This window comes from Balaenoptera musculus, chromosome 2 (genome assembly GCF_009873245.2).
Source record: "Balaenoptera musculus isolate JJ_BM4_2016_0621 chromosome 2, mBalMus1.pri.v3, whole genome shotgun sequence".
In the NCBI taxonomy this organism is placed as follows: Eukaryota; Metazoa; Chordata; class Mammalia; order Artiodactyla; family Balaenopteridae; genus Balaenoptera; species Balaenoptera musculus.
Genome location: NC_045786.1, coordinates 108149382 through 108174599, shown reverse-complemented (window position 1 = coordinate 108174599; position 25218 = coordinate 108149382). Strand labels below are relative to the sequence as shown.

Below are 25218 nucleotides of genomic sequence, written 5' to 3'. Positions count from 1 at the left end.
AAAGATGTGTCTGACAAAGACTTATACCCAGAATACATAAAGAACTCCTACAATAATATAAAGCAAACATTTAAAGAAATGGGCAAAAGACATGAACAGACACTTCATGAAGGAAAATATACAAATGGCCAATAAACAAATGAAAAGATGCTCAACATCACTGGTAGTTAAGATGATAAAAATTAAAACCACTATGAAAGACTACTTTATACCTGTAATAATGGCTAAGATTAAAAAGACTATCAACACCAAACATTGGACAGGATATGAAACAACTGGGGAACTCTCATAAACTGTTGATGTGAATAATCAACAATAATCAAAATGGAATAATCATTTTGAAAAGTTTTAGTAGTTTCATAGAAGTTAAACATATATGCCCATGAACTTAGCCTTTGATGTAGGAATTTCACACCCAGGTATACATCCAAGAGAAATAAAAAACATATAGACAAAAAACTTTATACAAAAAAGTTCATAGTAGCCACCTTCATGATACTCCAAAACTGGCAGCCTAGAAGTCTATCAACAGGAAAATGGATAAAAAAATTGAAGTATATTAATAAAATGCAATACTACTTAGCAATGAAAAGGTAACAAGTGCTGCAGGATGCAACAAAACAGATGAATCTTATAAATATTATGCTAAGTGAAAGAAACTGTACACTATTCTTATCCACATCATTCCATTCATATGAAGTTCTAGGACAGGCAAAACTAATCTATCATGAAAAATATTAGAACAGTGTTTGTCTCTCAAGTGGGAAGATGACTGGAAGGGACTTAAGTAAACTTTCTGAAATATCCTACTTTTGCTAAGAGGATCTAAGTAAGCAACTTGGATAGAGAGAAAAAATCTCGGTTTCTAACGGAGGTACAGAACTACAGATAAGAGCTTTCTGAACACAACAGTCCTCCTCTTACTTTTGTAGTTTTCAAGGAAACACCCTAGGCCCACTTCGTAGCTCAGATCTGATGTTGACTCTTTTACACACAGCCTTGGCTTCGCTTTGACCCCATTAAAACACTACTTCATTTAAATTTCACGTCAATGCCACCCTTCTCCAATATGTTATAAGAAATCTATTTTACCCTTTGCTTGGTGCGAAGTCTTGTGGTTCCTCGGGTCTGCGACCTCTCTCATTGCAATGAGTCAACAAACCTAATTTTATCAGACTACAGATTTATCCCTGGTGGTTTTAGGCTGACTAGGCTAGGAGAGGTGAAAGAATAAGGCAAATGTCACAAAACATAAATAATTGGTGAACCTGTTTAAAGGGTATATAGGAGTTCCTTTTACTATTCATATAACTTTTTTCTAAGTTTAAGATTATATCAAATTAGGGACTTCCCTGGTGGCGCACTGGTTGGGAGTCCCCCTGCCAGTGCAGGGGACTCAGGTTCAGGCCCTGGTCTGGGAGGCTCCCACGTGCCGTGGAGTGGCTGGGCCCATGTGCCACAGCTGCTCAGCCTGCGCTCTGGAGCCCGCGAGCCACAGCTGCTGGGCCTGTGTGCTACAACTGCTGAAGCCTGAGTGCTGCAACTGCTGAAGCCTGAGTGCTGCAACTGCTGAAGCCCGTGCACCTGGAGCCTGTGCTCCGCAGTGGAGGAGGCCATCACAGTAAGAAGCCCACGCACCGCAACGAAGACCCAACGCAGCCAAAAATATAAATAATTATTAAAATAAAAAAGATTACATCAAATTAAAAGTTACCCCTGAGGGCTTCCCTGGTAGTGTAGTGGTGAGGAGTCCGCCTGCCAATGCAGGGGACGCGGGTTCAAGCCCTGGTCTGGGAAGATCCCACATACCCTGGAGCAACTAAGCCCGTGCCCCACAACTACTGAGCCTGCGCTCTAGAGCCCGAGAGCCACAACTACTGAGCCCACGCGCCTAGAGCCTGTGCTCCGCAACAAGAGAAGCCACCGCAATGAGAAGCCCACACACCACGATGAAGAGTAGCCCCCGCTCTCCACAACTAGAGAAAGCCCGCGCACGGCAACAAAGACCCATTGCAGCCAAAAATAAATAAATTAAATAAATAAATTAAAAGAAAAAAAAAGTTATCCCCGAATCAGATAATGTTCTAAAGATATTACAAAATTCATATTTTTGACTGGTTCACATCAGCTTTCTTACTAATCCACAGCATCCGAAATAAAACTTTTGTTGCTAAATCCTGGTGATGAATTTCTTTATTTCAATCAACAGTCTCCAAACCAAAACTTCAGAAAAAAAAAATTCACATATTTTTAGTTGGATTTTATCATTTGTTTTCTTTCCAGTACATGAATTTTAAGACTTCCTAAGTGGAAGGAGGAAAACAATGCTAGGTAAGTATATATCTCAATAACAGCCCAAGTCTTAACAACAGTCTTGGTCTTAGAAATAATATCAAAGCATTCCCCCCTTCCTTGAGAAATCATTAACAATTTAATGAAGAGCTCCAGGAAGCCGCTATCAAGAGGTATTCTGAGTCTCTTGCACTGCTTACCTCCACTTGGTCAGTGACACTCAGTTTGATACTCCTCCCCCTTCAAAATGTGAAGCCTGATTTCCTTCTCCTTGACTGTGGCTATGCTTAGTAACTTCCACCAAAAAGCCTGGCAGAAATGACAAAGTGTAACCAGGTTATAAAAGGCATCATGACTTTCTCCTTGCTCTCTGTCATGGATCACCTGCACTGGTGGAAACTGGCTGCCACGTCATAAAGGCTTTCTTTTAAGGTGCTGCTTGGAGAGGTCTGCTTGGCAAAGAACTGAGGCATTTACCCACATCATACGAGTGAGCCGTTTTAGAAGTAAATTGTCCAGCCCCACTCAGGCCTTCATAGGACTGCAGCCTGGCTGACAGCCTGAGAGCAACTTCATGGGAGACCCTACGGCAGACCACACAGCTAAGCTGCTCCCGAATTTCTGACCCACAGAAACTGTCAGATAATAAATGTCTGTTGTTTTAAGGCACCAAGTTTTGGAGTGATTTGTCACACAGCAATAGATAACTAACACAATAAAGTAAGCCAAACTCCCTCTCATTCTAGCTGCATGGCTGTTCTTACAGTTTTTTTGGTGGGATCCTTAGGATTTTCAATAAATAAGATCATGTCCTCTGCAAACAGACATTTTTACTTCCTCTTTTCCGACATGGATATAAACTTTCTTTTCCGACATGGATAAAAACTTTCTTTTTCTCATGGATATAACTTTTTCTTGCCTGACTGCCCTGGCTAGGACTTCCAGTACTATACTGAATAGGAGTGGAGAGAGTGGGTACCCTATCTTGTTCCTGATCTTACAGGAAAAGTTTTCAACCTTTTACCATTGAGTATGATGTTAGCTGTGGGCTTGTCATGTACGGCCCTTATAATGTTGAGGTACATCCGTTCTATACCCAATTTGTTGAGAATTTTTATCATGAAGGGATGTTAAATTTTGTTAAACGTTTTGCTGCACCTTTTGAGATGACTTTGATTTTTATTTCTCCTTCCATTAGTGTGCACACAGGGATAAATCCTGGTTGGTCATGATGTATGATCCTTCTAATGTGCTGCTGAATTTAGTTTGCTAGTGTTTTGCTGAGAATTTCTGCATCTATACTCATCAGGGATATTGGCCTATAGTTCGCTTTTCTTGTAGTGTCTTTAGCTGGCTTTGGTATCAGGGTAATGTTGGCCTCAAAAAATGAGCTTGGGAGTTGAACATACACTTCAGAAAAGAAATAGGACATGGCCAACAAGCAAATGAAAGAAGGAACACTGAAAAATTCTCAAAAATGTAGGGATAAAACAACACAATCTTAAACAAGCAAAAGAGGGAAGAAGAAACCACAGGGAAATTAGAAAATACTTAGAGACCGATGAAAATGAGAACATAACATACTAAAAATCTACAGTATACAGCAAAAAGTGATCAGAGGGAAATTTATGTCTGTAATGCAGACACTGAAAAAGAAGATCCCAAAACAATAACTTAACTTTATACCTCAAGGAGCTAGAACAAGAAGAGCAAACTAAAACCAAACCTAGTAGAAGGAAAGAATTCATAAAGATTAGAGTGGAGATAAATGTAAAGAAAAGAAAAACAAGAGAGTAAAATCAAAAGTTGGTTCCTTAAAAAGATCAACTAAATTGACAAACCTTTAGCTAGACTAGTCATTTGACAAAATCCAACACTCTTTCATGATAAAAAATACTCATCAATCTAGGAATAGAAGGCAACTTCCTCAGCATGATAAAGAGCATCTTTGAAAAACCCAGCTGACATCAAACTCAATGGTGAAAAACTGGAAACTTTCCACATAAGATCCAGAGCAAAACAATGATGTTCACTCTCACCATATCTATTCAACATTGTACTAGAAGTTCTAGCCAGAACAATTAGGCAAGAAAAGAAATAAAAAGCATCCAAACTGAAAGCAAGAAGTAGCTCTTCTTGCAGAAGCCATGATCTTATATGCAGGAAATCCTAATGAATTCATAAAACACTGTGAGTTAATAAACAAATTCAGCAAAGTGGCAGGACACAAGGTGAACACACAAAAAAATCAGACAAATTTCTACACGATAGCAGAGAACAATCCATAAAGAAAATTAAGAAATCCATTTCATTTACAATACCATCAAAAAGAATGAACTACTTAGGAATAGATGTAACAAAGAGGTGCAAGATTTGTACACTGAAAGCCATTAAATATTGCAAAAAGAAATTAAAGAACCCAAAGAAATGGAAAGAACTCTGTTCATGGTTGAAAGACTTAATATTGTTAAGATGGCCATACTCCCCAAAGCAATCTACAGATTCAGTGTAATCCTTATCAAAATCCAATGGCCATTTTTGTAGAAATGGAAAACCTGATCCTAAAATTCATAAGAAATTACAAGGGACCTTGAATAGTCAAAACAATGCAAAAAGAAAAAGTTGAATGAATCATACTTCCCAATTTGAAAACTTACTACAAAGCTACAGTAATTTAAAAAAGGTGGGATGGGACTGGCATAAGGAAAAACATAGAGAAAAAGTTAAGAGTCAAGAAATAAACGCATACATATATGATCAATTAATTTTCAACAAGGATGTCAAAACCACTGAATGGAGAAAGAATAGTCTCCTCAGCAAATGGTGCTGTGACAATTGGGTAGCCTCATGTAAAGGAATAAAGTTGGACCTCTACCTCACACTAGATACAAAAATTAACTCAAAATGGATTCAAGATTTAGTAAGAGCCAAAACTATAAAAATCTTAAAAGAAAACATAGTATTATGTAAATCTTCACGACCTTGGATTTGGCAACGGTTCCTTATGTATGACACCAAAATCATAGCAGCAAATAAATAAATAAATAAATTGGACTACGTAATCAAGACAGTGAAAACACAATCCCCAAAATGGAAGAAAATATTTGAAAATCATATACTTGATAAGGATCTAATATCCAGAATATGTAAGAAACTCTTAGAACTCAACAACAAAAAGACAAATAACAGAACTTAAAAATAGGGAAAGGATCTGAATAGACATTTCTCCAAAGAAAATACTTAAATGGTCAACAAGCACATGAAAAAATGCTCAACATCATTACTCCTTAGGGATATGCAAATGAAAACAACAATGAGAATACCACTTGATGCCTGCTAAGGTGATGATAATTTTTTAAAATAAGCACTGCAAAGGATATGGAGAAATTGGAACCCTCATACATTGCTAATGGGAATGTAAAATGGTACAGCTACTATGGACCAACAGTTTGGCAGTTGTTCAACACATCAGAGAGTTGCCACATCACCCAACAATCACACTAGGTACAGGTATTCCCCACTTGTCAAAAGTTCCATTTATGCCACTTCACTTCTACAAAAGACCTATATTAATACCTGTTTTTGCTAATCAAAGAAATCAAAAAAAAGATTTTCACCTTTATAAAAAAAGATAATTACTTCTTCACTCTATGCCATTTCAGCCTACAAAAGGTTCCACAGGAATGTTCTACTTTCAGATGGCTGGGGAAACCTGTACTTACTGAAAAGATTTGAAAACAGGTATTCAAACAAAAACTTGTACAAAGATGTTCATAACAGCACTATTCACTATAGCTAAAAAACAGAAACAACTCATTTGTCTGTCAACTGATTAACAGGTATACAAAATGTGGTATATCCATACAATAGAATATTATTCCGCTATTAAAAAATATGTAGTACTGATTTATGCGACAACATGGATGAACCTCAAAAACATACTAAGTAAAAGAGGCCAGAAACAAAAGGTCAGATATTGTATAATCCCACTTATATGAAATATCTAGAATAGGTAAATCCATAGAGACATAAAGCAGATTTGTGGTTCCTAGGGATGGTGAAATAGGAAATGCGAAGTGACTGCCTAATGGGTATGAGTTTTCCTTTTGGGGTGATGAAAATGTTTTGGAACTAGATAGAGGTGATGGTTGCACAACACTGTGAATGTACTAAATGGCACTGAATTGTATACTTCAAAATGGTTAATTTTATGAATGTGAATTTTATTACAATAAAAAAAGTTAAATGGACACCTACCATATGACGCAACCAAGAGAAATAAAGGCATATGTTCACTGTACACAAATGTCCATAGCTGTTTTACCTGTAATAGCCAAAAACTATAAACAACCTAAATGCCCATCAACAGACAACTGATAAAACAAATAGTGGAATATTCATATAATGAAATACAATTACTAAAACTCACTGAACTATATACTCTTAAAATGGGTTAATTTTATTCTATACTATTATATTACCAGACAGATGTTTAAAAGTTAACAACCACCATTAAAAAATAAAGATATTTATTTAAATTAAAAGGAAAAGCACCAGGTAAGAAGCTTGTAAGTCACCCCTCCATCCAAAGAGCAAGAGCTGAAAAGACTGAAAAACCAACAACACTTCTTGGATCTGTAAGAAGGGAGGACACAGCAAGCCACTGCCTCCAAGACTGGAGAGAAAGGTGAATACAGGGAGTCACAGCTTACCTGAGCAGAGTTACCAGCTGAAACTGCTGTAGGATCCAGCACTGCAGTGGGAAAACCTGAACTATAATTGACTAATTGATTGCTGGAGGCTCAGTGTGGACAACTTTGAGAGTTAAAAACTCAAGGGGCATCCAATCATGGGGCCTCTCACAATACTGTGAGATTTATCACCAGGAACTCAGCGAGGGTCCACAGTAAATATCAGAGAAAAATCCCCTTGTGATTTTGGCAAGGGGAGGGGAAAAGGTGCCATTTTGAAATACACCAAAGCACTCTGTTCTTCTTAATAAGGCCTGCCCTCAAGAGAAACTAGTTAACCAGAGCCTAAGCTGCTGGGGTATTATCAGAGCCTAAATGACCCAGGGAAAGGAAACACCCAACTCCAGCATAATGTAGCCATCCCACATAAGAGGGGAGAAAAAAGCTGAGATACTTGTGAACTTCAAAGTCCAGAGGCATAGGCTCACAAAAAGACTGAGACTTAAATCACAGGACTATAAAACACTTCCCCTTCTTCCACACCTTACCACCATGGTACTAATGGCTTATTTACAACAATTCCTTTTACTCAGTACCTCATGTCTGGCTATCAAGAAAAAACTTACAAGACATATCAAAGAGCAAAAAGCACAATTTGAAAAGGCAGAGCAAACATCAGAACCAAACATGACAGGGATGTTGGATTTATCAGAACAGGAATTTGAAATTATGATTAATATGCTAAGGGCGCTAATGGATAAAGTAGACAATACACAAGACCAGACAGGCAATGTAAGCAGAGAAATGGAAATTCTAAGAAAGAATCAGAAAGAAATGCTACAGATCAAAAGTATTAATGGAAACGAAGAATTGTTTGATAGGATTACTAGTAGATGGGACAAGGCTGAGGAGAGACCTCTGAGCTTAAAGATAACTCGACAGAAGCTTTGAAAACTAAAAAGCAAAGAGGACAAAAACTGAAAAAAAACAACATAATATCCAAGGACTGTGAGACACCACAGACAGTGTAACAAAAGTGTTCTAGGAATACCAGAAGAAAGAAAGGAACAGGAGAAATATTTGAAACAATAACAAATTAATGTCAGACACCAAACCACAGATCCAGAAAGTTCCAGAAAACCAAGCAGGATAACTGCCTAAAAACTACACCTAGGTCTATCATTTCAAACTACAGAAAATCAACGGTAAAGAAAAAAATCCTGAAAAAAAGCTACAGGGGGAAAAAAAATCTTACCTATAGAGGAACAAAGGCAGGAATTATATCCAACTTCTCAGAAACAATGCAAGCAAAAAGAGAGTGGAGTGAAATATTTAAAGCATTGGGGGGGTGGGAGGGAGGAGAAAAACCAACCTAGAATTCTGTATCCTGTGAAATTACCCTTCAGAAATGTAAGAGAAATAAAGACTTCCTCAAACAAAAACTGATGGAATATTTTGCCAGTAGACATGCCTTGTGAGAAATGTTAAAAGTTCTTGAGAGAGAAAGAAAATGATATAGATCAGAAATTCAGATCTACATAAAGTATCAGGCAAAGAATAAGTAAAGGTAAAATAAACTGTTTTATTTTTCTTATTCTTAATAATGAGTTAACAGGTTTTCAAAATAACAATAGCACCAATGTATTTGATTATGTATTAGTTGTGTACTGCAAACTCTAGGGCAACCACTAAAAAAAGTTAAGAGTATAACTGATATCTTAAGAAAGGAGAGAAAATCATATAAAATGCTCAGTTAAAATCACAAAAAGCAGGGACTTCCCTGGCGGTCCAGTGGTAAAGAATCCGCCTTCAAATGCAGGGGACGCAGGTTCGATCCCTTGTTGGGGAACTAAGATCCCACATGCCGCAGGGCAACTAAGCCCGTGCACACCACAACTACTGAGCATGTGCACCTCAACTAGAGAGCCCACATGCCGCAACCTACAGAACCCACACGCTCTGGAGCCCGTGCACCACAACTAGAGAGAGAAAACCCACAGGCCACAACTAGAGAGAAGCCCACACACTGCAACAAAGAGCCCATGTGCTGCAACAACAAAAAAAGATCCTGCATGCTGCAACGAAGATCCCAGATGCCACAACGAAGACCCAATGCAGCCAAAATAAATAAATAAATAAAAATAAATAAATGAAAAGACAGATCCTTGTTTAAAAAAAATCACAAAAGACAGAAAAAGAGTAGAGACAAATATAGGAACAAAGAACAAGGGTAGCAAATAGAAAACAGTAACAAATATGGTAGCTATTAATCTAACTATATCAATAATCACTTTGAACGTCAATGGTCTAAATGCACCAATTAAAAGACAGATTTAAAGATGAAGACCTACTAGAGAATGGACTTGAGGACGCGGGGAGGGGGAAGGGTAAGCTGGGACAAAGTGAGAGAGTGGCATGGACATATATACACTATCAAATGTAAAACCGATAGCTAGTGGGAAGCAGCCGCACAACACAGGGAGATCAGCTCAGTGCTTTGTAACCACCTAGAGGGGTGGGATAGGGAGGGTGGGAGGGAGGGAGACACAAGAGGGAAGAGATATGGGGATACATGTATATGTATAACTGATTCACTGTTATAAAGCAGAAACTAACACACCATTGTAAAGCAATTATACTCCAATAAAGATGTTAAAAAAAAAAAAAGATTCGTCAGAGTGGATCAAAAAAAAAGACCTAACTATACGTTGTCTCAAGATGTCCACTTTATAAATAGATTAAAAGTAAACAGATGGAGAAAATATACCATGCTAACATTAATCAAAAGAAAGCAGGAGTAGCTATATTAATTTCAGAAACAGCAGACTTCAAAGTAAGGAAATTTATCAGGAATAAAGAAGGACATTACATAATGATAAAGGGGTCAATTTCCCAAGAAGGTATAAAATACTTAACATGTATGTACCTAACAACAGAATGTTAAAATATATGAGGCAAAAACTAATAGAACTGCAAAGAGAAGCAGATGAATACACAACCATAGTTGGAGCCCTCAACATCCCCTCTATCAGAAATGGATAGATCCGGCACAAAGAGAATCAGTAAGGACAACACTCACCTTGGTGTTTACCCAAAGGTGGTAAAAACTTATGTCCACATCAAAGCCTTCACACGGATGTTTACAGCATCTTTATTCATAATTGCCAAAACCTGGAAGCACCTAAGATCTCTCCTTCAGTAGATGAACAGATAAACAAACTATGGTACACCCAGACAATGAAATATTATTCAGTGCTAAGAAAAAAAAAAAAAGCTATCAAGCCATGAAAAGACATGGGGGAAACCTAAATGCATATTACTAAGTTAAAGAAGCCAATCTGAAAAGGCTACATACTGTATGATTCCACCTATATGATATTCTGGAAGAGGCAAAACTATAGAGATAGTAAAAAGATCAGTGGTTACAAAGGGCAAAGGAGGGATGAGTAGGTGAAGCACATATGATTTTTAAAACAGTGAAAATACTGTGTATGATACCATAATAATAGATACATGTCATCATTCATTTGTCCAAACCCATAGAATGTATAACACCCAGAGTGAACTATAATTTAAACTATAGACTTTGAGTGATTACCTTGTGTCAATGTAAGCTCATCAGTTATAACAAATGTACCACCCTAGCGGGGGATGTTGATAATGGGAGAGGTTATGCATGTGTGGGGGTGGAGTACACGGGAAATCTCTACCATCTTCCCCTCAATTTTGCTGTGAACCTAAAACTGCTCCTATAAAAATACACTCCTTCTTATTAGCAAAGCAGAAATGGAGACAAAGATGTAGAGGACAAACATATGGACACCAAGGGGGGAAAGAAGGGGGGTGGGATGAATTGGGACATTGGGATTGAGATAAATACACTACTGATACTATGTATAAAATAGATAACTAATGAGAACCCACTGTACAGCTCAGGGAACTCTACTCAATGCTCTGTGGAGACCTAAATGGGAAGGAACTCCAAAAAAGAGGGGATATACGTATACATATAGCTGATTCACTTTGCTGTACAGCAGAAACTAGCACAACATTATAAAGCAACTATACTCCAATAAATATTAATTAAAAAAAAACAGTTGAAAACCCTAATTAGTTAATACACTAATGAATAAACTTTTTTGCTTCATGTAAAATGTGTTTATAAAAAATATTCGAAAGTTATATGTTTTGTCTTAAAAAATAAAAAATAAAAATATAGTCTTAAAAAAAGGAAAAGCAATAAAGTTATGTTTATATTGACTTACTTTATAGCTAGTCTTCCAGAAATAGGTTTTCCCTCCCTCCCTCTCTATATATTGGCTCCCTATGCCCACTGTTCATGTTTCTTCATCACTCCATTGTCATCTCAGCACATAAAGACCTTTCCAGCTTGGTTACCAATAGTTTCTTGGTATCCCAATTCCAAATTCAAGAAGAAACAATGTAAATGGTTTAGCCTGCATCAGATATTCAGCTCTGATTCAAATACATGGTGCTACTTTGGCTGGAGAAGGTATGTGGGATGAGAGCATTATTAGGATCATATGCTCCTTAGTCCAACCCCTTACCCACTGCCCACTGGTCCTTAGAATGATGTGCCTACAACGCTGGCAGGTTTTTAAAGAAAAGGTTGTGGGCAAGGAGGTCAGGTAACAGTCTTAACTGTTCAAACTGAAAAGGAAAGGCAAACGTTTCTGGTTTTAATTTCCCAATATTTCCTTAATTTAGAATTGAATTAATGTTGGGACTTCCCTGGCAGTCCAGTGGTTAAGACTCCACACTTCCACTGCAGGGGGTGCAGGTTCGACCCCTGGTCAGGGAACTAAGATCCCGCAGGCTGTGTGGTGTGGCCAAAAAAAAAAAAAAAAAAAAAAAAAAATATATATATATATATATATATATAGAATTGAATTACTGTAGAAGTGAACATTCATGTACAAATGAGGCTAATTCTCTGTTATAAAGTTAATTCTTAAGTTACACTTAACATATATCATTCTTATAATAAAAAAAAAAATCCTGCACAGGAGGAAATTAAATGCAAAAAAAACCCAAAAACAAACAGACAAAAAAAAAAAAAGCTTTTTTTTTTAAAGTTACTAAATCTTTCAGTGCTTCAGTTTCTTCACCTTAATATAGGGATAATAATAAAACGGCTGTAAAGGCTAAGTGAGAAATATGTATAAAGCATTTGGAGTTCTGTGAATATTAGCAAATACTGCTCTAAATTTTTTCCCACATGACATGCCTTCTGAGCCTACAATTTCAATACTTATTTTTCCATACTTGTGAAATTTACAAACTATATGCTATCACTAAAATCCCTCTACTAACCTACACAGAATTATATTGTCATCTTTTAATTTTTAACTTTTTCAGCTTAATAAGATACAATGTGTTAAAACTGTTACACACCCTGAACATACACAGTTTCAGACTGTAAGGATACTTACTCACTGTTCTGCACCTAGAATTGCAGATACAGAGACAAAGAAGATGGGAGCTCTCAGTCTAGTGCTATTTTGTTTGCAACTAAACTGCACTGAGGAAGAAGCACTCTACTGGGGGAAGTCTAGGAAAGTATGTGAAACCCACTGGATAAAATTTTAAGGAGAAATAAAAAAGGTCAATGGCTAAGTATGCATAAACATGATAGAGAATAGATTTGGAGAATTGTGGTAGTATGACAGAACATCACAGGTTGGAAAAAAACGGTGGAATATTATGAAGCTGATTCTTAAAAACAGAGGTTGGAACCAGATTGAGAAGGGCTTTGTAAAAAAAAAAAAAAAGAAAAGAAAAAAGAAAAAGCTAAGAAATTTGAAATATATATGGTAGACAATGGGAAGCCATCAGAGATTTTTATAGAGCAACATTTGGAAGGAGAGATTGCAGACAGGGGCAGGAAACATTACAATCAATCAATCAGTAAGAGTTATAAATTTTCTAACTAAATCTAGTTTTTGACCCCAGTTAAACATTTTACTAGTTGTGTGAGAACAAATTACAGAACCTCTCTTAGCCTCAGTTTTCTTATGCGAAAATTCCAGTACATATCTCAGTGTTATTTGCGAAGATTAATGAGATAATGTATGTAAATACTGCACAATGCTTAGTTACCCAATATAATAGGAGATATATGTATCATTTACTATGTGCCACACACTATTCTAACATTTTAATACGTACTGATTCATTTGATTCTCCCAACAGCCCTACAAGATAGGTATTGTTATTATCTCCACTATAGTTGAGGGAATCGGAAGCACTGAAAGGTTAAGCAGCTTCCTTAGGGTCAGGCAACTACCAAGTCGTGGAGATGAAATTCAAATGCAAGCAATCTGGGTCCAGTTTCATGCCCTTAACCAACATATTACAATGCCTCTCTAAGAAAGATCAAGTCAGTGTTTTAAAAATTCTGGTCAAGTTTTCTAACCTTCAAGTTAAATTTACAGAACCCCATCCTCCAGACCTATGGGATCAGAATCTCTGAGATCGGAAATACAGGAATCAGCACTTGACAAACCCTTCAAGGTAATGTGTACACAATAAAAGTTGAAACTCACTGATTCAGGTAGATAGAGCAAAAATCCAAAGAAAAGAGTCCAGGTAAGGAAAAGGAACAGATTAAAATGTAGAGACTAACCTTTTTTGGAAATTACCATTTGCTGGTAGCTTATATGAAATAAACAGAACCTTAAGGTTTGAATAAGCAAAAGCTTAACAAAGTATAGCTTATATCTTTGCTGCAGTCCTACACAAAATGTTTAAATTTTAACGATAACTACTGAATATTTAAATTTATTTTTCCTGGCTAATAACGAAAGAAAAGTTCATTACCAGGGATGGGAGAGTAGGAGTAGCCAGCATGGATGAAGGAACGTTTATTCTGAATATTATTAAATCCTACTTTTTAAAAGAAATTTATACATTTATATGGTAAGATACCCTGGTGTTAAAACCTTAAAAGAAGCATAAAATATCTGATCCTATAAAGCAACAAAATTACTCTGACAGTTTTCAATAAGGCAAGATATAAAATTTCTACACACTTAAATGCTCACTTCTAGTTTACATGTAGGATACACATTTAAATTATTCCAGAAAGCATGACTTTGTTAGAAGGTTAGAGTTTGATATCTGAGGTAGTTAGTCATTAAAAATAAATAAAACAAAAAACCGAAACAGAGAAAACCCGAAGCTGGAAACATTAGTAGAGTACTTTCAAAATGACTCCCCAATAACCCAGTTGGCCAATGAATGAAGGGGGTGAAAAGGCAGGTCTGTGGAACTAAACCTCATCCCTATTGTTAGCAAACTAAGACCCCTGTGAATCACCGCTGTTACAACATAGCCAGTTTAAATGAGCAAGAGTCTCGGATTTTTGCGTTACGTGAAAAACGTCAACCGTGAAAGAAAAATATCCGTGTTTTGAACACAAAGGATACTCAGATTTCAGTTTAAATCCCCACCAGGCATTTCAAAGGCTGTCAATTACCTGCGGTCCAGAGTAATAAAGACTACTCCTCTTCGGAGGTACTCGGATTCCCCCAGAGGATCTCTTCATTCTAAACCTGCCCCCAACCTTCCATCTTTCATAAAGAAAGATTCTTTTGCTTACGGTAAAGCTTTCGCAATAACTACTGTTGAAGCTTCAGCGTTCGAGACGAATTGGCGGAAATACTGAACTGCGATTACCAGAAAGTCAGAGATTAAACAAGGTTTAATCTCGGGGGTGGTCTGGCTTCTGAATCCTCAGTACTCTATAGAGTTGGCCTGTGTGCGCCAACCGTCTGCCCCGACTTCCCAAAGTCCCCACGTCCGGCCCCACCACCCGACACCCCCAAAGGCACTCCGAGGCCCCCGCTATACTGTCCCGCCTCCCGACCCCCTGTGCCATCCGACGGTTCCGCTTCTCCCCCTGAAATACACAGTTCCTTGCCGTTCGCCATCCACTCACCGAGGCGCGCTGGGCAGAAGTTCCAGAGCGGCCGTGTCACTTTTCCCTTCTCGCGCTGCGCCACACGCCATCCGGGAGCTGCCCCATCCAACGGCCCACACAATTCAAATTCGTCCACTTCCGCCTGCAACCCGGAAGGAGGGCTCAGCTCCGCCCCTGAAAGGCGGGGCCCACGGCGACGCGGGAGTTGTGGAAGGGCGAGGCGCCCTCCGCTGTTATTCCGCGGAGTGCCGTCTCTGCTCGGTCCTTTTCCGTTCAGTTTCTTTTGTCTCTCTCCCTACTTAGGTCCAGAGAGAAGTGCGGGAGCGGGGTTGGTGTTGCTGCCGGGTGGCTCGTGAGAGGATCCTCTTGTTTCTGAAGTGGATCGAGACATGCTGAATTTTCTTCACTTCCAGGAAAGGAGAGAATAAAAGCACTAACCGAGTCCGGACGTTTTTACCCCTCTGCCGTCTCTTAAGCACGAGCTACAGCCGGAAGGAAGAAACGAACCCTCCGCATACTTAGTACGGGGTTTCTTTGGGTCTCCTGAGACCTGTCGCGGCACAGTCAGGGCTTTTAACCTCTTTCCCTCCCCTGTTTGAGGGAGACAGAAAGCCAAGAGCGCCAATCACCTTATTCCAGCAACAGATTGAAAATGGAGTGGTCGGAAAGGTTCCTGGTCCCAAATAACATTTTTGAGGATAAGTGTTAGAAAGCGACAAATTTTTTTTCCCCCTCTTACAGACCATTTTACAAGATTACTATGTGGTTGTCCTATGAGATTCTTGGGACAACAGTGTCATTTTCCTTTGCCAAGGACCGCGCAATGTATCCTTGATCCGAAAAGTGTACAGAAAGGAAAGGAAGGACAGACAACATGTTGTTAGGCAAAAACAAACAAACAAACAAAAAAACCCTCTAACTCTGATCTTGACGTTACCACCAGATCATCCTCACATCTAAGAGCATCGATTGACCTAAACTGATCAGTTCAAACCAAGCCATAACAGAACATCTTCAGACTCTATCAAACTGAAATTTGAAAGATTCACTAGATTTCTGGGAATTTATTTTATAGATAATCTGACATAAGGGTGTGTAAAGCTATTAAGTGATGTACTGTTTTTAACAGTGGAAAGTAGAAAATAACCTACGTGTTTACCAATAAGGAAATGATTAAATACTGTAAGTTATGATAATTTAGTAGCTGATATACTGACACTGTGCAGGCACTAAAAGTAATGATGTAGATCAGTAGGTACTCAATTGAAAATCAGCTTCAGAAAGACTATATATATATATATATATATATATATATATATATGTAGCATCCTTTTAAAGTATGTGTATGTGTATGGCATACAAAATTTGGATACATAAACTCTAAAATGTTACCCCATTGGTGAATGGGGACGGGAAGAAACTTTTGCTGTATAACCAGCTGAATTTTTTAAATAAGCATGTTTTACTCTTGCAATTTTAATTGCTTTTAAAAGAAGATTGCTAGAAATTGAGTATATTCTAGATGAAGAATCAGGTTTAATAAATGGGGAAATGTATAATGTTTGAATAATCTGTGTCCATTCATTCATTCATCAATTCATTCAGCAGTTACATAGTAATGGTTTGACCACACATTTTGTCATTCATGATATGCTGTATTACTTAATGTCCCACATTTTTAATACTGCCCCATTAAATATATTGCTGTTTCAAGTTCCTTGAAGGCAGAAACTATGTCATATATTTTCCTGTATTTTTCATAATTCTTGGCACCTTCCCACCATTAAGTTCCATCCTTCACAGGAATTAAATTCTCAAGTTAATCTGCAAGCAAAAGTTAAATGTACTCAGGGAATTCCCTGGTGGTCCACTAGGTAAGACTGGGTGCTTTCACTGCCATGGCCAGGGTTCAATCCCTGGTCGGGGAACTAACATCCTGCAAGCTGCACAGTGCAGCCAAAAAAAAAAAAGTTAAATGTACTCAAAGTGCCCTTGAAAAACTCCCCAAACAATCATAAAAATATGTATAGTATATATAGATAGAATATATAGATACATTATTTTTTTATTTTATTTTATTTTATTTTATTTTTGGCTGTGTTGGGTCTTTGTTGCTGCGTGCGGGCTTTCCTCTGGTTGCGGCAAGCGGGGGCTACTCTTCGTTGCGGTGCGTGGGCTTCTCATGCGGTGGCTTCTCTTGTTGTGGAGCATGGGCTCTAGGCGCGCAGGCTTCAGTAGTTGTGGCACACGGGCTCAGTAGTTGTGGCTCACGGGCTCTAGAGCGCAGGCTCAGTAGTTGTGGCGCACGGGTTCAGTTGCTCCGCAGCATGTGGGATCTTCCCAGCCCAGGGCTCGAACCCGTGTCCCCTGCCTTGGCAGGTGGATTCTTAACCACTGCGCCACCAGGGAAGCCCTAGATATATGATTTTTTAAATATGACTATATAAGCAGGTTTTGTTTTGTTTTTTTAATGTTTGTCCTCTGAGTTTTTCTTTTTTTAGTCAGTCCTTCTTTAGGACCCTTAATGAATTCTTCAGTTTTTTCCACCAAAATGTTGACAAAGTTATCATCACCCAGCAGCCCTGCCATCAGTCAGTCCAATGAGATTAATTTTTCCTCAGCAATAGAGAGCGCCTTAAAGTCACTGACATATTTTTCTCGTAGGACTGGTCAGGCTTAATGTATAAATTGCCTAGGGCTAGTGTTTATTGAATGGAATATCAAGGTATTTGCATATTTAAACTGTTATTCCCTTTTTTACCAAGAGTGAGTGCAGGTGAATTTGAATACAATCAGTATTCAAGTAATGTTACAGTATTTCATGAACAAAGAAGATCTGCAATAAATACCCACTGACTATTTCAAGGAGCCTAAGTAAATCCAGACTTAAGAACTTTTTAAAGAAAATATTCACTACAGGACATATTTAAATCTAACAAATATGGCCATTGGACTGGACATTCTGATAGCTAATAATTTTTTTTAATTAACTGAAATATATTGATGTGAATATTGCACTTAATAAAAGCTGCAAAAACTGAAAAAAAAAAGAACAAAGAATTTTATGTAGTTTCTGATAACCCTTCAGGAGTCTGAGCTAGCTGAGAACTGAATTCATAGAAAATCTGAATCATAGCTAATGGAACTTTCTCTCTTCCCTGCCTTCCTCCTTCTATTCACTCCTTAGGCAGCAGAAAACGAAACAAAAGCACTCCTGGGACCAGTGGTCCTCAGCTCACACACAAGAGCCAATACAAAATGCTTTGGCAGAAGCACTCCTGGACCCTACTTTGAAAGGTTATTACTACAACCAACATGAGTTACAATAACAATAAAATGGCTAGAAATATATTTTAAAGAAAAGTATAGGACCTGATGTTTTAAAAAATATAATTGGTGAACATAACTAATCTCAATATTTGTAAATGGAGAATGAGTATTTAAGAATCGTTAAGACATTTAAAAAAGAAGATTAGCAAAAGCTGGGAGTAGACAATTTATATTACTAAATAGAAAAACTTACCACAAAGCTACTATAATCAAAGAGTGATAGTGAAAAAAAATTCAAATGCAGAGAGAATCAGAAAAATTCAGTTGTACGCTGATACAAAGGTGACATTTCAGTTTAGTGGGAAAAGGATGTTTTTGTTCATAAATTAACAACAAATGGCAATAACTGGCTATACGGAAGATACAGAGTTAGGCCTCCACCTTGCACCATAGGCCAAAATAAATTCTAGAAGGATTATAGATTGAAATATAAAAAATACAATTAAAATGAAATGGGAGAAAAATTAGAAGAATAACTATGACTTTAGGTTAGAAGGGACTTCTTACAGAAGAAAGGAAACTTAGAAGCCATAAAATAAAAGATGTGTATATGCCACCCCAAAATATGCCACTTTGGCATAAAGATTATTTTGAGCTGAAGACAATTGAGAAAAAACAGACACAGGAAGAACTCTCTGCCCCCCTGTCTAACTAAAAGCAGGGCATAAATTTCCCTTTGTGAAGCTGTCCCCCTCCTCCACACCCCTTATCACTGAGATGGAGATGACACTCAGATGGGTCTGCATAAAAAAGCCCTACTAAATAACCCTTGTCTACCATTAGTTTCTCCCACATATTTACCTTCCCACAATTTACCACTCCCAGAAGCCCAAATCCTTCCTCTTTTGTCTAGTCACTCCACAATTTATTACCCTTTGTTAAAATGGTATATAAGCACTCAAGCCCAACCACTTTTTTGGGTTTTCACTCTTCTGTGGACCCCCTGTGTCTGTAAAATTACAAAGAAAAATTTTATAACTTTTCTCCTGTTAATTTGTCAGTTTAATTTGCAGAACTCCAAGTAATGAACATAAGAAGGTAAAGGTAAAAAATTTTCCTCCCCTATAAAGACATAGAACTATGTTAAAGTTTAAAGTATTTCTTTGGCAAGACTCACCATAAAACATCAAAAGATAAATGAGAGATCATGAGAAAATATTTATAGTACATACAATACAAGGTTAACAACTCTAATGTGAACAATTTTTACTGATTTTTTTCAAAAAGTAATGAAAATAATCAAAAGAAACAAACAAGTAATCACTGAAGAGGAAATGAGAAAGGACAATAAACAAAAAAATACTCAACCTCACTACCACACAACCTAAAAACTAATTTTCCTTTCTTGGATTGGCAAAAATTTTTTAAATTTACAACATCCAATACCAGGAAGGTGTAGTAGTAAAATATACATACTCATATACTGGGAGCATGCACTGCTACAACTCTTTTGGAAACTAACTCTTTGACCAAATCTTCTCAACTTTGGGGTTCTCCTATAGAAATAAACATACTAGTGCTTTTGATGCACTTCTAATTAAAAACAACTGTCTATCAGGAGGGAGGTGATTGAATAAGTTAGGGTACATCCCTACTATTAAGGAGACTTCACAAAGCTCTGTGGCTTTGCCCCCTAAACTGCTGCCTCCAAAGTTCGGGCTGTTGAACCCCCAAAGACATACAAATGAAAATGAAGAATGGTACTATTTAATTAGAAAAGTAACAATATTCTGCTATACAATAATGCTGATAGGCCTGGCCCTGCACCATGGCACTAATTCTTACATTACCACTCACCTAGAATCAATTCACATTGTTGGACTAAACTGTCCTTTACAGCAACCCATTCCTCCCCTGGTTAGCCCTACTGAAGTTCTGCTAACCCTTTTTGTCTTTCACATGGGGCAGATTTTCTTGATCCTCATCTCCTACCCACACTTGAAACAAATACTTGACCCATATTTTTGGCAGATCCTAGTCTCATCTGCTTACCTGCTTACCAGGATAGGTCCCTGAATGTGTGTCTACCTTGAGGATAAATTTCTAGCTTTTTGCCCTTAAAGCACTCCTTATCAATTCCTGTCAACATTCTGTCTAGCACCCAACGTCACCGCATCTATCTGCTCCCCTAACTAGTGATCATCCCTGAGATCTTGGAACAAAACTTTTATTATATTAATTTTCCTGCTACTCAGAACCCTAGCAGAGGAACACAATGAGAAATACACTTTTAAAAGGGAGCATTCAAAAAAGTCTAATTAGCAGCCTAGTCAGGTTCTTATGTTACTTGACCTAGAAATGGAGCGTGGGTGTGTGTTGGGAAGGGGGAGGGGGCCAGGGAGAGGGCTGTTGGTAGATGTTGAGGAAGTGAGCAAACATGTAAAAACACTTTTATGTTTCCCACTTTGGCTTTTACACATCTTTCTTCAATATCTTTTATTATATCATTATAGACTTAAGTCTAATGTCAACATACTGCCTTACAAAAAAGTACTTCTTTTGGAGGCTATGCAAGGGGAGGAACAAATAGCTTCCCTACTCCCTCCTACTTCTGTCCCTTACATGCCAGTTTTTCTCTGTTCCACTTACTAGTCTACCATGTGCAATGGTGCTAAAACAACTAAAAGACAGGGGTAAAAACAATAGGTAGGCAAGGTGACTGTTCTCCTTTCAGGAACTCTAGAATAGAGTCCGTCTAGTCTCTCCTCAGCAATTCTTTAGACCATCACTGCCCAATACAAGTGTTAGCCACATATATAGTTTGCAATTTTCTAGTAGTCATATTTTAAAAAATTGAAAGAAATAGGTGAAATTAATTGAAGTAATATATTTTATTTAACCCAATATGTCTATAATGTTATCATTTTAACATGCAATCAGTGAAATAGATTATTGAGACATTTTACATTTTTTTGTACTAAGTCTTGAAATTGGTATATGTTTTACATTACAGCCCATCTCAATTTGTACTAGCCACATTTCAAGTGTTCATTAGCCACACATGGGTAATGGCTACCGTACTGGCCAGCACAGTTTAAAATATGTCACAATTTTTCCCTTCTAAGAATACAGGCTAACATGGGACTCTGTTCCCAAAATTCTATTTCACCAACTTCTAACAAGCATTTGAAAGCATGAAATAGAAGTAATTATCTTTCCCCCAGCTTTAATTATTCCTACTCTACCATGATCTTGTCACTGCTTCCATATTTACCTCAGATTTGTATTTTTCACTTCCTCCTTTAATGAATTTTTTTATTACCCTCTCTATTCTCACTCTCCTTGTCTATTCCTAAAGCTTTCTTCTCTATTTCTCAGCAAAGTATTTGAATACTTTGGAATATATTTATCATCTATAATTATGGAATTAGTGCTGCAGAGTTTCCATCCCATGGTTGCAAAACAAATTAGTTGATTTAATTGATCACCTCGTGTACAGGTCATAATGAGAATACTGTACAAAATAAGCATATGACCATTATTAGTGTATGGCTCCATGATCAAGAAGTGTTTGTCAAGCATATTCTATGCTATCAGCAGTGTTAGTAAATTTCTGAATGGAGTTTTCACAGTGTATTCTAAAATGTTCCTTATATTAGTTTGCCTGACCAGTCTTTTTACATCAATTTTGAACTTGAATCAAAATAGATTTTAGGAAACGTGGGTTGTTGTTTCCTGCCAAACAGAATTCTTTTTCTCAATGTCCCATTCACATGAATGTTTTGACCTACATTTTTAATCTAACCCTGGTTCAGTGTCTTTTAAATCAAACACACCACCTCCTGGCAGCAGGAAGCACCACCCAAAACATCAATTTCAGGTCTCTTGTTTCAGGGTTGTTTGGATAATAAGCAGGTTTATTAACAGCAGTGTTTGGAATGATACCGTTCCTGCTGGGTAACTACATGATTTTTAGCAAAAAGGGCTCAAAGATTGCCTGTAGCCAATATGAAACAGGGTGTTCCAATATAGGTCTAAGGTATGATATGTTTATGTTAACTTTCCTCCTCTCCACGTTGGTGTTTCAAACAAATGATTGTCCGGATTGCTTTTCTTAATTGCTGTCTTTCGGCTTGAAGTGTTTGCACAGAAATCAGAGCCTCTTTCCAGTTAAGAGTAACTCCAAACGTAGGCATACACATTGGTAATGCCACCCAGAAAAAAATCAAGTCATGAACAACATGTTTGAAGAGAATCTTAAAAATTCTTGGATACAATTGCTGGCAATCAAAACTGTTTTCAGTTTATTTTGTGTACTTTGATTTTTTAATCCCTGACAGAATACTCCAGGAAAATGACCTCTCAAGTGTGTCGATAAAGTGATTCAGTTATAATGAGCCCGATTCTCACCAGCATATCTTGACGAAGGTGGAAAAAGACCAAATTCTCACAAAAGTCCAGGACATAGAATTACCATTTAGGAAGCAGGCAATTGCTTAAAGTTTGGCTTAGACCTTTACGGCTGTTCTTTAGGGAAAATTCTTCAAGGACACCAGAGTACAATGTTAAGAGCCTGGACTTTAGATCTAGACAGGCTGCGATTTAAATGCTAGCACTATTACCTGCAAGCTAAGTATGAAGAACCCAACCCGACCCTCTGAGCATCACTATTGGTTAAAAAAAATGTAAATCATAATAACTACCTCACAGGTTTGTTGTGAGCTTTATTCTTTTAATTTTTATTGAAATACAGTTGATTTACAATATTGTGTTAGTTTCAGGTGTACAGCACAGTGATTCAGTTATACGTACATATACACACACACATATATATATTCCTTTTCAGATTCTTTTCCCTTACAGGTTATTACAAAATAGTGAGTATAGCTCCCTGTGCTATACAGTAGGTCCTTACTGGTTATCGATTCTATATATAGTAGTGTGTATATTTTAATCCCAAACTTCTAATTTATCCCTCCCCCCCTTTCCCCTTTGGTAACTGTAAATTTGTATTCTATGTCTGTCAGTCTGTTTCTGTTTTGTAAATAAGTTTATTTGTGTAGTATTTTAGATTCCACATATAAGCTATATCATATGATATTTGTCTTTGTCTGACTTACTTCACTTAGTGTGATAATCTCTAGTTCCATCCATGTTGCTGCAAATGGCATTATTTCATTCTTTTTTATGAGCAATGTTGTGAACTGGAAATGAGAGAATATTTTTAATGATAATTATGATTAGGCAAACCATACAGTCAACATCCCCTTCCTTCTCCTCTTGGTGGCATGTGGCATTCCACGTCCAGTTCCTTTCGGCTGGTGGTCCACTTTAGAGTCACCCAGGACTCTCCTCCCAAGTGGATCTTAGCCTCACTCCTTTCTTCTTCCCTTCAGTGCCTACAATAAATTCCTCAGTGACTCATTCTCTACTTTCCACCTTTGCAGCTAACCTGAAAATGTTAACCACGTTCATATACAGAGCTAATAATAGATTAGCTTTAACAAGCTATATCTGCAGCTCAAGTAGATAGTGAGAATTTGGGGGAGTCAGATGTTATGATCGCTACGTCCTCTTCTTTTCACTAACTTCAGTTTGCAACGCTAGTATATCAGAAGTGGCTTGTGTCTTCTTTGATATTTGTACAGTAACAGATATTAAATTTCAGTATGTGGACAGAGATCATAAATGGCAATCAGATTTCTTGTAAGCGTAAACTAACAAAAGGAAATTGGAAAAGGGAAAGGGAACTAACATTTGTTCAATACTTTCTGTATTCCAAACACTGTGCTAAAACTATCCAAAAGTTGATTTACTTAATCCTGACTAATATAATAGGTGATGAAACCAGGATTTAATTTGACTAAGTAATTTGCCCAAGGCCACAGTAGGCAGAACTGATATTTTAATTCCAGCTTGTTTGTATATAAAGCCTGCTCTTTTTCCTTCACAATATTTTAATTCATACATCCTGAGTAGTTCTGTTTTAGTTTTTTGAGGAACCTCCATACAGTTTCCATAGGGGCTGAAACAGTTTACATTCCCACCAACAGTGTAAGAGGTTTCCCTTTTCTACATATCCTCGCCAACATTTATTATTTGTGGTCTTTTTGATGACAGCCATTCTGACAGATGTGAGGTGACATTTTGTGGTTTTGATTGCACTTCTCTGATGATAGAGATGTTGTGCATCATTGCGTGTGCCTATTGGCCATTTGTATGTCCTCTTTGTCTATTCAGGTCTTCTGCCCATTTTTAAATCAGGTTGTTTAATTTTTTATATTGAGTTGTATGAACTGTTTATATATTTTGGATATTAACCCTTTATTGGTCATATCATTTGCAAATATTTTCTCCCATTGAGTAGGTTGTCTTTTCATTTGTTTCCTTTGTTGAGCAAAAGCTTTTATGTTTAATTAGGTCCCATTTGTTTATTTTTGTTTTTGTTTCCTTTGCCTTAGGAGACAGACCCAAAAATGTTGCTACGATTTATGTCAGAGTGTTCTGCCTGTATTTTCTTCCAGGAATTTTATGGTTTCCTGTCTTACATTTAGGTCTTTAATCCATTTTGAGTTTATATTTGCAAATGGTGTGAGAAAATGTTCTAATCTCTTTCTTTTACATGTAGCTGTCCAGTTTTCCCAGTGCCACTTATTGAAGGGACTATATTTCCCCACTCTATATTCTTGCTTTCTTTGTTGTAGATTAACTGACCATAAGCATGTGGGTTTATTTCTGGGCTCTCTATTCTGTTCCACTGGTCTATGTGTCTGTTTTGGTGTCAGTACCATACTGTTTTGATTACTGTAGTTTTGTAGTCTAGTTTGAAGTCAGGAAGCAAGATGCCTCCAGTTCTGTTCTTCTTTCTCAAGATTGTTTTGGCTATTCAGGGTCTTTTGTTTCCATAGAAATTTTAGAATTATTTGTTCTACTTCTGTGAAAAATGCCATTGGTATTTTGATAAGGATTACACTGAATCTGTAGATTGCCTTGGATTCTAAAGTACCCTAATATTATTGTGTT

The 25218-nt window shown here is 37.4% G+C and overlaps 1 protein-coding gene across 4 annotated transcripts in view; it reads right to left on the bottom strand.

Annotated features, from left to right (window-relative positions):
• Nucleotides 1–15055, bottom strand: part of G2E3 (G2/M-phase specific E3 ubiquitin protein ligase) — a 57255-nt gene extending 42200 nt beyond the window's left edge. The window contains exon 1 of one of the 4 annotated variants that reach the window (XM_036842674.1): nucleotides 14944–15055. In XM_036842674.1, coding sequence (XP_036698569.1) covers nucleotides 14944–15014 — 71 coding nt within the window. In that variant the 5' untranslated portion in view covers nucleotides 15015–15055. The remainder of the gene's footprint in view (nucleotides 1–14943) is intronic. The other 3 variants (XM_036842678.1, XM_036842675.1, XM_036842676.1) reach the window with 3 other exon arrangements.
• Between the last annotated feature and the right edge of the window lie 10163 nt (nucleotides 15056–25218).